This window comes from Artemia franciscana, chromosome 9 (assembly GCF_032884065.1).
Source record: "Artemia franciscana chromosome 9, ASM3288406v1, whole genome shotgun sequence".
Classification (NCBI taxonomy): domain Eukaryota; kingdom Metazoa; phylum Arthropoda; class Branchiopoda; order Anostraca; family Artemiidae; genus Artemia; species Artemia franciscana.
Genome location: NC_088871.1, coordinates 22,560,552 through 22,578,607, shown reverse-complemented (window position 1 = coordinate 22,578,607; position 18,056 = coordinate 22,560,552). Strand labels below are relative to the sequence as shown.

Genomic DNA, 18,056 nt, shown 5'->3' with positions numbered 1-18,056 from the left:
GTCATAGTATGCCTTCATCAGTTTAACAAATTTCAGCGGCATTCCGTCATTCTCCAGGATCTTCCAAAGTTTCTGGCGAGTGACAGAGTCGAAGGCAGCAATGAAGTCCAGGAACATCAAGATCAGGGGTAGGTTGTATCTTTCAAACTGCTGGATAATGAGGCGAAAGGCGAAGATATTATCAGTACACCCTCTACCTGGTCGAAAGCCGGCTTGATTTCCTCGAGTTCTTTCCTCCCTTGCCCCTTTAAATCGGTTCAAGAGTATGATCCCGAATATTTTGACGGCAATGTCTATGAGACTTATTCCGCGGTAATTTTTGCATTCGGTTTTGTCTCCTTTCTTATAGAAAGGGAGGATGACTGATGTCTTCCAGTCTTTTGGAAAAGTGTTGGTCCTCCGCACTTCGTCGAGAATGCCATGGAGCTGTTCAGCAGTGATCTCAGGGCATTGTTTGTATAGTTCCGGGGGGAGGCCGTCTTCACCTGGGGCTTTGTGGTTTTTTAGGGTTTTGATCGCTTTTAGTATTTCGGCTCTGGTCGGTGTATCCAGCTCGATATCATAAGGCTCTTTAGAGACGGAAGGTGGGAAGGCATCATGAGTAGATGAAGGGGATGGGTTCAGGAGGAGCTGAAAGTGATCCTTCCATCTTGCTGAACGTTCCTTCTGACAACTAATGATTTTTCCTGATCTGTTTTTGATTATTTCTGAGACAGCAGCTTTCTTACCAACGGATTCCTTCAGGATCTGGTAAAGCTTGCGGGTGTCATGTAAGCGTGCTGCTTTTTCTAATGACTCGGCAGCATCTTCCCACATTTGGCGGCGGTCCAGCCGAACAGAGCATTTTATCTGTCTGCGTAACTCCTTTGTTTCTTCTTTAAGGCCTCCCATCTTTTGTCTTCGTTCACCGACTATTGACAGGGTTCTAGCGGTTATCCAGTGTTTTCGTTTGATTTTTGCTCGGCCTAGGATCTCATCGGCAGTCTCTGTCATCACGGTTTTAAAGGTCTCCCATCTCTTATCGGGAGTTAGGTTTTCATCAGAGCTGAGGGCGTCAAACCGGTTAGTTAGTTCCAAATTGAGGGCCTGCCGCACTTCTTTGTCTTGAAGTTTACCGATATCGAAGCCGACCTTTGACTTGTTTTTTTTTCGAATTGCAAGACGTAGCAAAATTTTTGCTGCGACGAGCCTGTGGTCAGATCCAGACTGTGAGCCTGTGTCCGGGCCATTGTAAGAGCGAGAGTCCTGCAGGGAGCTTCTCCAGCGCTGGCGTACGAGAATGAAGTCAATTTGGGCCTTAGTGACAACGTCATTTGAATGCCAAGTTAAGAGGTGGCTAGGTTTGTGCTGAAATATTGTATTGGTGATAACAAGGTGGTTCATCAAGGCGTATTTTACCAACCTCTGCCCATTCTCACATCTGTGACCCTGTCAGAATTTTCATAGGAATTGTCTTGTGGTCCGGTCAGATGGACCAACTCTTGCGTTGAGGTCTCCAGCAACAATCAAGTAATCACGTGCGGCTATAGAAGAAGACAACTGCTGCAGTTCACCGTAGAAATCATCCTTGGTCGTTTCAGTAGCGTCACGGGTGGGGGCATAGGTAGAAATTATAGACACATTTGCAGGGTTTCCTTTTAGTCTGATTCTAGCAAGTCTACAGGAGACTGGTTCCCATTCTAGGAGAGCGTTTCTGGTTCTTTGGTTTATGATGAAACCAACTCCATGGAGTCCTGAATTATCTTCTATTCCGGAATAGAAAAAGTGGAACTGATGTAGTGTTTCTGGAGCCGTTATAACTATAGAGCCAGAACCGGAGATTCTGGTCTCGGATATGCAGAGTATGTCTATGTTGTACTTCTCCATCTCATGGACAAGAAAAGCTTGTGTGGCTTCTTGTTTAGCGGATCTTATATTCCAGCATCCAACATTTATCCTGGATTTTGCCTGTTTAATGACTGTGGTAGGTTTTCCTAGATTTATGGCGTTGAAAAGATTTTTCGACTTCGCCGCCATATTCAAAGTCGCGTCGCCTGCCGGGAACGCCGTAGTAAAGTTGGCTAGTTTACTTCTCGACACCCGCGCCATTACGGGGGCCGCGTCGCTTGCCGGGGACGCCGTAGTTGTTACAACTTTTCTTCTAGGTCTCAGATCCATCAATGTTTCTTGGGAATAGAGTTGACCGCAAGGTCCCCAGTCTTGCGGGTCACCCGGAGCGCGTGGCCACCAAATCGCTCGGCGTGGAGCTCAGTGGTGTTTACACCCTTCCACCGCTTTGAGGTGCGCTGCCGGATTTCCTCTGCTGCCCAGGGACGGAAGATCGAGCCTCATTGCCTGTAACTACCATCACCGCCATGGAGGTATACAGGCTTAGCTTGACCTTTGACTCCCACCTAGAATCAGCAGGGGCTTTAGGAAGGGGGGCTTTACTAATCACTTCAAAATCAAAATCATCCGTTTTATTATACATTTTAAAACTTAATTTATTATTATCACAAATACTAATATTTAAATCTAAGAAATGATCTTCATGACCAGCGCCACGACTAGGTTCAAGAGCAAGCTCTGATGGATGTACATTTTTAGAAATATCAATGAACTCCTTACAATTTAAGACCAAATTATCATCTAAATATCTTTTATTATTTGACAAAACATATTTTAAATTATTTGGATTATTCTTATCCATCATATATTTATATTCTAGTTGACTTAAAAAAAAGTCAGCTATAAATGGGCTGGAATTCCCCCCCCCCCCATGGGAATTCCCACGATTTGCTTGTACAAATCACCACCAAATCTTATATAAGTATTGTATAAAACAAATTCTAATAACTCAAAAATCATATCCAAGCTGTAACATCTCAAGTTAACTGTAGTATTAAAGCAATTTTGTCCATATAGCTTTTTTATTAGAAGTGTCTATTTTTAAGAACCTTTTACTAGATAAGAGGAAAGATTTCTTGATAACAGTTTTTAAATTATCTAACACTACATTAAGTGATAAATTAGTATACATTGTCGCAAAATCGAAAGACTCAATTCTTTTAGCTGAAACCATTGTTAAAGAATCTATCACCTGCAGTGAATTATTAACACTCCAATATGGATTAAAATTCGAAAATTTTTAATACCAGAACAATAGGTTTTAAGTTTATTTACAATTTCCTTTAAAATTAAAGAGAGGTCAGTAGCAGCAATGCGGACTGGACATTTAGCTGCTCCAGCAATAAACCGTGGTTTAGGGGGATTCTTATGAAATTTTACAGTCCAATATAGGAAAGGGAACTTTTTATCATTGTCATTTATTTTTATATTAAAATTTTTAAAAAGTATTTCTTCAGTCTTTTCAATTAAATACTCATCCTCGAAATTTACCTGTTCGTAAACATTAGTTGTGCATAACTCCCTTTTTACGATATCACAATACAGCTTCTGACAAATTATGGCAAAATTATTATTAGCTTTATCCACTGACACAATTACAAATTCATTCTGTAGATTAGCAATTGCTTGTTTAATCTTTGCATTATAAAATAATGATTTAGTGTTACTATTTTTTAAGTTAGAATATATTTTATTTCTTATTCTACTAATAATTAAATTCTTCCAACTTTGAAAACTCTCTTTATTTTTATTCTCTTTCTTACACCACTTATCAATAAATAAATCAAAATCATTTTCCAAGCCATCAAGAACACTCGATGGTTTCAGATGATGAGAAAGACGGAAATTAGCCCCTTTATTCATTATAATTTGAAGATCATCTTGCTTTATCATTGACAAGTCCCCTGTTATAACATGTTGGTAAGTAGAATTTACAAATGGGCCAAGTTGCTTACAATTACAAACCGGTTTCCAATTTATATCACTATCTAATCTTTTAAGTATTAAATTATAGTTAAAAATAATTTGCCCAATAGTTTTTGAAAATTTATAAGTTAAAACTGGACTATCATTATAATTCAAATTACTAGGAAGGGCCTGTTTCACATGCCGCTGATTTAAAATTTGCGGTAAATTAATATCTTCAATCTGCTTACAAGTAAAATTAATAGGTAAATATAATCTGTTAACCTTATTACCAATCTCATCAAAGTTTTTGTTTTTTGAAATAAATTTCGTTTTAGTTAGAATGCAAATTGTATCATATATTACTTTAAAATTATATTCAAGAGCTGTATTATTCTTAACAATCCAGAAAAGTTTGATTAAATTCCTCTTGGATAAATTTTTAGACATTTTATTACAGAAATCATACCCCTAGATTCAAGTAGCTGGCATAGATCTATAGAAAGCATATGTAAATCTAATTCATTTTTCTATTATTTTTATCTACTATGTCCTCTCGATCGTTTTTTACGTTTAGTAGGACACGTAAAAGAAGGATGGTCCATAGAACCATCAATACATTTAACAACAACCTGAGACATGTCACCATATTTTGCTACACGATCATTTAGCCCAAAAGGATAAGCTGTACCAAGAGTATGGATCCAGAAATCCTCCTGTTTACGTAGTCTATTATTCTTCTCTTCTTTATTTAAATTTTCTAACTCTAAATTTTCTAAAATTGTGACAGTTATATCTGATATGGAACATTTACCATTATTACAATGTTGAACTAGATAGTTATTAGTTTTTTCATTATTAACTGTTGTCTTGTGTCCAGAAAATCTTTTATATATATTATTAGTTGTTTCCCCCACATATTGTAGGCAGCATTTATTACATTCTAATAGGTAAATTACATTGGTTGTTCTACAATTAACATTACCACGTAACTTGCATGCAAAATTTTTATTATACAATGTACTCTTAACAGAAGTCCGTGGGATAAAATGATCTTGGCAAAGAAAACAACGACTCTTACACTTACTAACTTTCTAAAAATTGTTCCGAGTTCCGAGGCCAATATTTGTGTTTTGTTGCATTAAAAGTTATTGAAAATAAATCCAAATCAAAATCTAAAAATCAAAGTCCAAGAAACATGCCAAGGTCAATAGGTCAATAAATACATAAACAAAAACATGAAAGAACATGAAATTTGCACAAGTGCCATCTCACCAATAATTAACAATATCAGGTTAAAAACCTGGACCAGGGTAAAGGTCTGTCGGGGAGAAAATTAAAAAATTTTCTCCACCAGCACTGGATCCAACCTGGAATAATATCATGAAAAGAGAAATCACCAATGCAACAGCACAAACACATAAAAAAAAAAAAAAAAAAAAAAAAAAAAAAAAAAAAAAAAAAAAAAAAAAAAAAAAAAAAAAAAAACATGAAAGAGACAGAAGGAGAAAAGGAAAACTGTTTTCCTAAATTAGTGACTAATATAGACCAGCACTTGAATGAGGCCTTAACCCTACTCATCCATACAATCACATAGGTCAAACAGCATAGCCATACACAATCAACCATAAAGAATAATCCATGGACAGGCAGTCATGTCGTCAAAGGGAATATAAATGACGACCGGGACACTCAAAGAGAAAGCGACCGGGACACAAGGAATGTTCGATTAGCAATCACCATCAACAAAGCACCGGGACACAAATGACGACCGGGACACAGAGAATATAAATGACGACCAGGACACACAAATGACGACCATATATATATATATATATATATATATATATATATATATATATATATATATATATATATATATATATATATATATATATATATATATATATATATATATATATATATATATATATATATATATATATATATATATATATATATATATATATATATATATATATATATATATATATATATATATAATAAGTTGTCTGTCTGTCTGTGGATGGATCAGGTGACTTCACCTGAAAAAACTGGATCAGGTGACGTCAAAACTGAAAAAACTAAAAAAAGGCAAAAACTATAAAAAAAACTAAAAACTAATAAAAAAAATAAAAAAGCTAAAAAACTAAAAAAACTAAAAAAAGGCAAAAACTACAAAAAAAACTAAAAAATAAAAAAAATAAAAAGGCTAAAAACTACAAAAAAAACTAAAAACTAATAAAAAAAATAAAAAAGCTAAAAAACTAAAAAAACTAAAAAAACTAAAAAAAGGTAAAAAACTAAAAAAACTAAAAACTAAAAAAAAAACTAAAAAAAGGAAAAAACTGAAAAATAAGCTAAAATAAAGGTAAAAACCAATAAAAAACTAAAAAAAAAACTGAAAAAACTAAAAAAAGGCAAAAACTACAAAAAAAACTAAAAACTAATAAAAAAAGTAAAAAAGCTAAAAAACTAAAAAAACTAAAAAACTAAAAAAGGTAAAAAACTGAAAAAAATAAAAAATAAAAAAAACTAAAAAAAAGGAAAAAACTGAAAAATAAGCTAAAATAAAGGTAAAAACCAATAAAAAACTAAAAAGAAAAAAAGGAAAAAACTAAAAAAAATTTTCATCTAAAAAACTAAAAAAACTAAAAAAGGTAAAAACTAAAAGAACTAAAAAAGAAAAAAATAAATGACGAAACTCAAAGAGAAAGCGACCAGGACAAAAGGAATGTTCGATTAGCAATCAACAAAGCACCGGGACACAGGGAGTATAAATGACGACCAGGACATAAGTAAAAAAAAAAACTATCTATATATATAAAAATAAGTTGTCTATGGATCTGTGGATCGTGGATCAGGTGACGTCACCTGAAAAAACTGGATCAGGTGACGTCAAAACTGAAAAAACTAAAAAAAGGCAAAAACTAAAAAAAAACTAAAAACTAATAAAAAAAATAAAAAAGCTAAAAAACTAAAAAAACTAAAAAAAGGCAAAAACTACAAAAAAAAACTAAAAACTAATAAAAAAGCTAAAAAACTAAAAAAACTAAAAAAAAAGGCAAAAACTACAAAAAAAAACTAAAAACTAATAAAAAAAATAAAAAAGCTAAAAAACTAAAAAAACTAAAAAAACTAAAAAAAGGTAAAAAACTAAAAAAACTAAAAACTAAAAAAAACTAAAAAAAAGGAAAAACTGAAAAATAAGCTAAAATAAAGGTAAAAACCAATAAAAAACTAAAAAAAAAACTGAAAAAACTAAAAAAAGGCAAAAACTACAAAAAAACAAAAAACTAATAAAAAAAGTAAAAAAGCTAAAAAACTAAAAAAACTAAAAAAACTAAAATAACTAAAAAAAGGTAAAAAAATAAAAAAAATAAAAAATAAAATAAACTAAAAAAAAAGGAAAAAACTGAAAAATAAGCTAACATAAAGGTAAAAACCAATAAAAAACTAAAAAGAAAAAAAGGAAAAAACTAAAAAAAATTTTCATCTAAAAAACTAAAAAAACTAAAAAAGGTAAAAACTAAAAGAATTAAAAAAGAAAAAAATAAATGACGACACTCAAAGAGAAAGCGACCAGGACAAAAGGAATGTTCGATTAGCAATCAACAAAGCACCGGGACACAGGGAGTATAAATGACGACCAGGACATAAGTAAAAAAAAAAAATTAACAAAACTAAAAAGAAGGTAAAAACTACAAAAAAACTAAAAAGAAAAAAAAAACTAAAAACTAATAAAAAAAACTAAAAAATCTAAAAATCTAAATAAACTAAAAAAGAAAAAAAAAGGAAAAAAATAAAGGAGAAAAACAAAACTAAAAAACGAATGTATATACAGACCGGTACACCGGGATACAAATGACGACCGGGACACAGGGAATATAAATGACGACCGGGACACAGGGACACAACTACAACGGGGACACCGGGGGAAACAGGGGGATATAAATGACGACCGGGACAAAAAAAACTAAAAAGAAAAAAAAACTAAAAACTAATAAAAAAACTAAAAAATCTAAAAATCTAAATAAGCTAAAAAAGAAAAAAAAAAGGAAAAAAATAAAGGAGAAAAACAAAACTAAAAAACGAATGTATATACAGACCGGGACACCGGGATACAAATGACGACCGGGACACAGGGAATATAAATGACGACCGGGACACAGGGACACAACTACAACGGGGACACCGGGGGAAACAGGGGGATGTAAATGACGACCGGGACACCGGGACAGGGAATGGTCGATTAGAAATCACCATCAACAAAGCTCAAGGGCAATCATTAGAATCATGAGGTATAGATCTGAATACAGATTGTTTTCCCATGGACCATTATATGTTGCATGTTCAAGAGTCGGTAAACCTGACAATCTATTTATATGCAAAGACAATGGGACAGCAAAGAATGTTGTATATTCGCAAGTTTTACGTAGTTAAAACCATATATATATATATATATATATATATATATATATATATATATATATATATATATATATATATATATATATATCTATATTCACAGGTGGGACATAGGGACACAACTACAATGGCACGTAACTATTATGGCGCGTAACGACTTACGCGCGCGGGGGGGCTTGGGGGGGGCGAAGCGCCCCCATCAATTAGGTGTTGGGGTGGCGCGAAGCGCCACCCCAACAGCTAGTATATATATATATATATATATATATATATATATATATATATATATATATATATATATATATATATATATATATATATATATCTATATATATATAAAAATAAGTTGTCTGTGTGTGGATCTGTGGATGGATCAGGTGACATCATGTTTGTTCGCATATGACGTCTGAATTATTTCACACTAATACAAAAGAAGAAAAAAACTAAAAAAGGTAAAAACTACAAAAAAAACTAAAAAGAAAAAAAAACTAAAAAAGCTAAAAAAACTAAAAAAAAACTAAAAAAAGGTAAAAATCTAATAACTAAAAAAAACTGAAAAAATAAAAAAAAGGCAAAAATTACAAAAAAAATAAAAACTAATAAAAAAACTAAAAAAGCTAAAAAACTAAAAAAACTAAAAAAAAAACTAAAAAAAGGTAAAAAACTAAAAAAAACTAAAAACTAAAAAAGAAAAAAACTAAAAAAAAGGAAAAAACTGAAAAATAAAAGAGAAAAAGAAAACTAAAAAAATATGAATAAATATATATAAAAATAAGTTGTTTTGTGGGTTATGTCTGTCTGTCTGTCTGTCGAGTGACGTCGTGTTTGTCCGCATATGACGTCTGAATTATTTCTCTATATATATAAAAATAAGTTGTCTGTGTGTGGATCTGTGGATGGATCAGGTGACGTCATGTTTGTTCGCATATGACGTCTGAATTATTTCACACTAATACAAAAGAAGAAAAAAACTAAAAAAGCTAAAAAACTAAAAAAAACTAAAAAAAGGTAAAAATCTAATAACTAAAAAAAAACTGAAAAAAATAAAAAAAGGCAAAAACTACAAAAAAAATAAAAACTAATAAAAAAACTAAAAAAGCTAAAAAAAAGGTAAAAAACTAAAAAAAAACTAAAAACTAAAAAAGAAAAAAACTAAAAAAAAGGAAAAAACTGAAAAATAAAAGAGAAAAAGAAAACTAAAAAAATATGAATAAATATATATAAAAATAAGTTGTTTGTGGGTTATGTCTGTCTGTCTGTCTGTCGAGTGACGTCGTGTTTGTCCGCATATGACGTCTGAATTATTTCACACTAATACAAAAGAAGAAAAAAAACTAAAAAAGGTAAAAACTACAAAAAAAACTAAAAAGAAAAAAAAATAATAAAGCTAAAAAACTAAAAAAAACTAAAAAAAGGTAAAAAACTAAAAACTAAAAAAAAACTAAAAAAACTAAAAAAAGGCAAAAACTAAAAAAAAAACTAAAAACTAATAAAAAAACTAAAAAAGCTAAAAAACTAAAAAAAAACTAAAAAAAGGTAAAAAACAGAAAAAAACTAAAAACTAAAAAAGAAAAAACTAAAAAAAAGGAAAAAACTGAAAAATAAGAGAAAAAGAAAACTAAAAAAATATTAATAAATATAAAAAATATAAATATAAATATAATATAAATTAGCAATCAACAAAGCACCGAGACACAAATGACGACCGGGACACAGGGAGTATAAATGACGACCAGGACATAAGTAAAAAAAACTAAAAAAACTAAAAAAATGGTAAAAACTACAAAAAAACTAAAAACTAATAAAAAAACTAAAAATTCTAAAAATCTAAATAAACTAAAAAAGAAAAAAAAAGAAAAAAGGAAAAAAATAAAGGAGAAAAACAAAACTAAAAAACGAATGTATATACAGACCGGGACACCGGGATACAAATGACGACCGGGACACAGGGAATATAAATGATGACCGGGACACAGGGACACAACTACAACGGGGACGCCGGGGGCACAGGGGGATATAAATGACGACCGGGACACCGGGATACTAGGAATATAAATGACGCCCGGGACACTCAAAGAGAAATCACAGACTGGAACACCGGGACACAAATGACGACCGGGACACAGGGAATATAAATGACGACCGGGACACAGGGACATAACTACAAAGGGGACGCCGGGGTGCACAGGGGGATATATAAATGACGATGGCGACTCAGGGAATGGTCGATTAGCAATCACCATCAACAAAGCTCAAGGGCAATCATTAGAATCATGAGGTATAGATCTGAATACGGATTGTTTTCCCATGGACCATTATATGTTGCATGTTCAAGAGTCGGTAAACCTGACAATCTATTTATATGCACAGACAATGGGACAGCAAAGAATGTTGTATATTCGCAAGTTTTACGTAGTTAAAAACATATATATATATATATATATATATATATATATATATATATATATATATATATATATATATATATATATATATATATATATATATATATATATATATATATATATATATATCTGTCAAGATTGTGGCATCTATTAGGTTTTCCATTGTTTTTTTTTACGGAAAGTCGCGTGCCATTGCAAAGCTTTGGTGGGTTGATATTTCTTAAAAGTATTATTGGTACGCCTATTTTTAGTTGTAGCAGGTGTGGTGGACACCCTGAAGGATCTATGGAATTTAAAAATTCAGATGGATAATTAACCGCTTCATTTGGTTCCAAAACTGTGTCGACTGACTTGTAAAGGACTGCCTGGTCTTGAATCTTGGTCAAAACAATATTGTTGATTTCGTGGACGTCTATATTTTTGGGTGCGAGAATCGCTCTTTCACTTAGCCATTTATTATTTTTATAATTTTTTAGAATATTCGGAAATACTTTTTCAATCAATACATTTTTGGACGTCACTAAATTACAGAAATCAGCAGGTAGTTGTATACGTCCTGAAATTGAGTCTACTGGGAGCTTTCCGTTTCCCATTGCCAGCAATTGATCTGAAAATGTTTGACCAGAGTCATCGTTTTGCAATCGGACACGCATATTTGTAGTTAATTTTAATGTTTTTACGTGTGCCCATAAATTAGAATTTTTCAGGCAAGCATTCATTTCGTCTGCAGGAGTTGATCTAGGTATTATAGGTAATGTTTGCCTGAAATCTCCCGCAAGCAATATTAAGGTGCTGCCAAAGGGTTTCGACTTCCCTCGCAAATCTTTCAAGCATTGATCCAGAGCCTCGAGCGATTTTTTGTGAGCCATTGTGCACTCATCCCAAATAATAAGTTTGCATTGCTGCAATACTTTACCCATCCCAGATGATTTGGAAATATTGCACGTGGGAGTTTCTGTAAAATGCAAGTTCAGAGGCAATTTCAAAGCGGAATGAGCAGTTCTTCCACCAGGCAGCAATGTTGCGGCTATTCCGGACGACGCAATTGCCAACGCTATATCATTTTTAGATCGAATTGATGTCAGAATCAGTTTTATCACAAACGTTTTACCAGTACCTCCTGGCGCATCCAAAAAGAAAATTTCTCCAACGTTGTTATCGACACAATGCATTATCGTATCATAAATGTCTTTTTGTTCCGACGTTAACTTGGAAATGTTATTTTGTACATACGACAATAGATCACTCGTACTGTAACTTTGTTCACGATCCAATTCTACACATGTCGAAACAGCAGCGATACGGTTAGGTGAAGGCATTCCCAAATCCTGAAGAGGTTTGTTTGCCATACTTATGCACAAATCTTCTATAACAACTAAAGTGTAGTTATAAATTTCTGATGTAAAATCAATTGTTTCACCATTGAATTTCAAGGCCTTGCAATAGGGACAAATTTTAGACATTGTCCCGATTTGAACACATCTACTCAAGCTATAATCATCGACTGGGTTGTACCTGAATGCCAGGCGATAACTTTCAGATTGCTCTGATTCCTCGGCACGCTTTCTTTTCTTACTGTCTCTATCAGCAGCAAGCCTGTTTCCCTGCTGGTCTTTTGATTCCTCGGCACGCCTTCTTTTTTCACTTTCTCTTTTAGCAGCAAGTCTGCTTCTGCGTTGCTCTGGTAGTTCTTCGGCACGCCTTCTTTTTTCACTTTCTCTTTTAGCAGCAAGTCTGCTTCTGCGTTGCTCTGGTAGTTCCTCGGCATGCTTTCTGTTCTTTCTTTCTCTATCAGCCTCAAGCCTGTTTCCCTGCTGGTCTTTTGATTCCTCGGCACGCCTTCTTTTTTCACTTTCTCTTTTAGCAGCAAGTCTGCTTCTGCGTTGCTCTGGTAGTTCCTCGGCATGCTTTCTGTTCTTTCTTTCTCTATCAGCCTCAAGCCTGTTTCCCTGCTGGTCTTTTGATTCCTCGGCACGCCTTCTTTTTTCACTTTCTCTTTTAGCAGCAAGTCTGCTTTCGCGTTGCTCTGGTAGTTCCTCGGCACGCTTTCTTTTCTGACTTTCTCTATCAGCAGCAAGTTTTTTGGCATAGACTCTTTGAGCATCTTCATCAGTCATTGTAAACTTAACATTAATGGAATTCTACGCGAACATATGTCTTATATAACTTGAATGACGTCACCTTCAAAGCAAAAATGATGGCAACTAATTTCATGACGTCAGCCGAAACATGACGTCACCTGATCCACAGATCCACACACAGACAACTTATTTTTATATATATAGATATACTAGCTGTTGGTGGGGGCGCTTCGCGCCCCCCCCAAGCCCCCCCGCGCGCGTAAGTCGTTACGCGCCATAATAGTTACGCGCCATTGTAGTTGTGTCCCTATGTCCCACCTGTGAATATAGATAGATATATATATATATATATATATATATATATATATATATATATATATATATATATATATATATATATATATATATATATATATATATATATATGTAAAACGTTTACTGGTAAAAGATTTTTTGGTAAAAGAGCTTTGTTGATGGTGATTGCTAATCGACCATTCCCTGTCCCGGTGTCCCGGTCGTCATTTATATCCCCCTGTTTCCCCCTGTGTCCCCGTTGTAGTTGTGTCCCTGTGTCCCGGTCGTCATTTATATTCCCTGTGTCCCGGTCGTCATTTGTATCCCGGTGTCCCGGTCTGTATATACATTCGTTTTTTAGTTTTGTTTTTCTCCTTTATTTTTTTCCTTTTTTTTCTTTTTTAGTTTATTTAGATTTTTAGATTTTTTAGTTTTTTTATTAGTTTTTAGTTTTTTTTCTTTTTAGTTTTTTTATAGTTTTTACCTTCTTTTTAGTTTTGTTAGTTTTTTTTTTTACTTATGTCCTGGTCGTCATTTATACTCCCTGTGTCCCGGTGCTTTGTTGATTGCTAATCGAACATTCCTTTTGTCCTAGTCGCTTTCTCTTTGAGTGTCGTCATTTATTTTTTTATTTTTTAGTTCTTTTAGTTTTTACCTTTTTTAGTTTTTTTTAGTTTTTTAGATGAAAATTTTTTTTGTTTTTTCCTTTTTTTCTTTTTAGTTTTTTATTGGTTTTTACCTTTATTTTAGCTTATTTTTCAGTTTTTTCCTTTTTTTAGTTTTTTTTTATTTTTTATTTTTTTTAGTTTTTTCCCTTTTTTTTAGTTTTTTTAGTTTTTTTAGTTTTTTAGCTTTTTTACTTTTTTTATTAGTTTTTAGTTTTTTTGTAGTTTTTGCCTTTTTTTAGTTTTTTCAGTTTTTTTTTAGTTTTTTATTGGTTTTTACCTTTATTTTAGCTTATTTTTCAGTTTTTTCCTTTTTTTAGTTTTTTTTAGTTTTTAGTTTTTTTAGTTTTTTACCTTTTTTTAGTTTTTTTAGTTTTTTTAGTTTTTTAGCTTTTTTTATTTTTTTTATTAGTTTTTAGTTTTTTTTTGTAGTTTTTGCCTTTTTTTAGTTTTTTTAGTTTTTTAGCTTTTTTATTAGTTTTTAGTTTTTTTTGTAGTTTTTGCCTTTTTTTAGTTTTTTTCTTTTTAGTTTTTTTGTAGTTTTTATCTTCTTTTTAGTTTTGTTAGTTTTTTTTTTTACTTATGTCCTGGTCGTCATTTATACTCCCTGTGTCCCGGTGCTTTGTTGATTGCTAATCGAACATTCCTTTTGTCCTGGTCGCTTTCTCTTTGTGTGTCGTCATTTATTTTTTTATTTTTCAGTTCTTTTAGTTTTTACCTTTTTTAGTTTTTTTAGTTTTTTAGATGAAATTTTTTTTTAGTTTTTTCCTTTTTTTCTTTTTAGTTTTTTATTGGTTTTTACCTTTATTTTAGCTTATTTTTCAGTTTTTTCCTTTTTTTTAGTTTTTTTATTTTTTTTAGTTTTTTACCTTTTTTTAGTTTTTTTAGTTTTTTTTAGTTTTTTAGCTTTTTTACTTTTTTTTATTAGTTTTTAGTTTTTTTTGTAGTTTTTGCCGTTTTTTAGTTTTTTCAGTTTTTTTTTTAGTTTTTTATTGGTTTTTACCTTTATTTTAGCTTATTTTTCAGTTTTTTTCCTTTTTTTAGTTTCTTTTAGTTTTTAGTTTTTTTAGTTTTTTACCTTTTTTTAGTATTTTTAGTTTTTTTAGTTTTTTAGTTTTTTTTTTTTATTAGTTTTTAGTTTTTTTTTTGTAGTTTTTGACTTTTTTTAGTTTTTTTAGTTTTTTAGCTTTTTTATTAGTTTTTAGTTTTTTTTGTAGTTTTTGCCTTTTTTTAGTTTTTTTAGTTTTTTAGCTTTTTTATTTTTTTTATTAGTTTTTAGTTTTTTTTGTAGTTTTTGCCTTTTTTTAGTTTTTTCAGTTTTCAGTTTTGTCACCTGATCCAGTTTTTTCAGGTGACATCACCTGATCCATCCACAGATCCACACACAGACAACTTATTTATATATATATATATAGATATATATATATATATATATATATATATATATATATATATATATATATATATATATATATATATATATATATATATATATATATATATATATACCTAGTTGGTGGGGCGCTTCGCGCCCCCCCAAGCCCCCCCGCGCGCGTAAGTCGTTACGCGCCATATTAGTTACGCGCCATATTAGTTACGCGCCATTGTAGTTGTGTCCCCGTGTCCCACCTGTGAATATAGATAGATTTATATATGTGTTTCAAACTACGTAAAATTGCGAATATACAACATTCTTGGCTTTCCCATTGTCTGTCCATATACAAAGCCGTATGTACTAATAATGACGTCATATGCAAACGCTCTTTTTACAAACAAACAAACATGCATACACACAACTCGTTTTATATAGATAGATAGATAGATAGATACAATACAAATTAACTACGTAAAACTTGTGAATATACAACAGTCTTCGCTGTCCCATTGCCTGTGCGTATAAATAGATTGTCAGGTTTACCGACCCTCAAAGATGCAACATACAATTGTACATTGGTAAAGCAATCTGTATTAAGATCTATACGGCATTTTTCTAGTGATTGCCCTTGAGCTTTGTTGATGGTGGTTGCAAATGCTAATCGAATTGGGAATTGCAATCTTTTAAATTGAAAAAGCAGATCCGTTGGAATCATGGGAATGCGAGGAATAAGAACAGCCTCACCCTCATAAGGCCCTGTCAAGATTGTGGCATCTATTAGGTTTTCCATTGTTTTTTTTTTACGGCAAGTCGTCATTTATAACTGCATCTCGCAAATGAATGTATTGTTCAGAGCGGAGCTTGGTCTGATTCAGGTGGATATATAGCAAACGTTCTGATTCAATTTTAGCATACATATCCACGACAAATTGGTGAAACAATTCACGGCATTTTAAAATATAATTTTCTTCATCCTGCCGAATCATTAGTCTATAGGAATAATAATGCATTGCACTGCATTTCTTATTCATTTCTTTGTTAGTGGCTGGATTCATCAATTTAATATTAAAGTGATAGCCGTCGGCTCCATCCCAAAAAATGATAGGATATTGTAGGGCATCGTAGCATCGATGAGTTTCAGCAATTCTTAACAACTGAGCGTTTCGCTTATGTAGAATAATATCTCGAGGTAAAAACTGATCACCGACCATAACGATTGCCACTTCGTCGATAGTCGGAGCATTGTATCTACGCACATGTTGGCCAGGAGGCGTTTTGTCAGCGGAAATAACAATTTTATGAGTATCAGTAGGCATCAAATCGATGGCTGTTTTGAACAGACGCACTAAATTATTATTTTCGTGGAAAAGATGTTGCAATTGGGAAACGATTGTCCTTTCAACGTTGGGAGAAATTTCACAACGTGCATTCAATTCAGAATTTCTATCACTGATGAAGTACAATTGTAAAAATTTATGATTCTCGCCTGAGAATGGTAGAAGGGACCCTGCTTTATGATAAATTTGCCCTTTTACTTTGAAAGTAGACATAAATTGATCTGGATTTTCGATTTGGGCTCCAAACGACGTCATTTGGAAACATGAGTTGTATTGTCTGATTTTTGACAAAAAACGCTTAGATTCTGACGTAGTTCCAGTAAGGAAAGTCTTCAATGGCTCTGGTGGTGCAGCCAATAGAGGAAGTTTAACTTTTCCTGAGGCGCAACACATTCCCATTGTTTCACCATTGAATTTCAAGGCCTTGCAATAGGGACAAATTTTAGACATTGTCCCGATTTGAACACATCTACTCAAGCTATAATCATCGACTGGGTTGTACCTGAATGCCAGGCGATAACTTTCAGATTGCTCTGATTCCTCGGCACGCTTTCTTTTCTTACTTTCTCTATCAGCAGCAAGCCTGATTTCTTGCTGTTCTTGTAATTCCTCGGCACGCTTTCTTTTCTTACTTTCTCTATCAGCAGCAAGCCTGATTTCTTGCTGTTCTTGTGATTCCTCGGCACGCTTTCTTTTCTTACTTTCTCTATCAGCAGCAAGCCTGATTTCTTGCTGTTCTTGTAATTCCTCGGCACGCCTTCTTTTTTCACATTCTCTTTTAGCAGCAAGTCTGGTTTCGCGTTGCTCTGGTAGTTCCTCGGCACGCTTTCTGTTCTTTCTTTCTCTATCAGCCTCAAGCCTGTTTCCCTGCTGGTCTTTTGATTCCTCGGTACGCCTTCTTTTTTCACTTTCTCTTTTAGCAGCAAGTCTGCTTCTGCGTTGCTCTGGTAGTTCCTCGGCATGCTTTCTGTTCTTTCTTTCTCTATCAGCCTCAAGCCTGTTTCCCTGCTGGTCTTTTGATTCCTCGGCACGCCTTCTTTTTTCACTTTCTCTTTTAGCAGCAAGTCTGCTTTCGCGTTGCTCTGGTAGTTCCTCGGCACGCTTTCTTTTCTGACTTTCTCTATCAGCAGCAAGTTTTTTGGCATAGACTCTTTGAGCATCTTCATCAGTCATTGTAAACTTAAACATTAATAGATTTCTACGCGAACATATGTCTTATATAACTTGAATGACGTCACCTTCAAAGCAAAAATGACGGCTACTAATTTCATGACGTCAGCCGAAACATGACGTCACCTGATCCACAGATCCACAGACAGACAGACAACTTATTTTTATATATATACTAGCTGTTGGGGTGGCGCTTCGCGCCACCCCAACACCTAGTTGGTGGGGGCGCTTCGCGCCCCCCCCAAGCCCCCCCGCGCGCGTAAGTCGTTACGCGCCATAATAGTTACGCGCCATTGTAGTTGTGTCCCTATGTCCCACCTGTGAATATAGATATATATATATATATATATATATATATATATATATATATATATATATATATATATATATATATATATATATATATATATATATATATATATATATATATATATATATATATATATATATATATATATATATATATATATGGTTTTAACTACGTAAAACTTGCGAATATACAACATTCT

General features: G+C 32.8%; 1 protein-coding gene across 1 annotated transcript; it reads right to left on the bottom strand.

The window, feature by feature from the left end:
• Nucleotides 1-1,440: 1,440 nt before the first annotated feature.
• On the bottom strand, nucleotides 1,441-2,016 carry LOC136030792 (craniofacial development protein 2-like). The gene has a single exon (XM_065709838.1). The coding sequence runs from the start codon at nucleotides 2,014-2,016 to the stop codon at nucleotides 1,441-1,443; it is 576 nt and encodes a 191-aa protein (XP_065565910.1).
• Between the last annotated feature and the right edge of the window lie 16,040 nt (nucleotides 2,017-18,056).

Bases quoted from the DNA above. Each gene is read 5' to 3' on its own strand.
- LOC136030792 (XM_065709838.1), bottom strand. From the start codon at position 2,016: ATGGCGGCGAAGTCGAAAAATCTTTTCAACGCCATAAATCTAGGAAAA.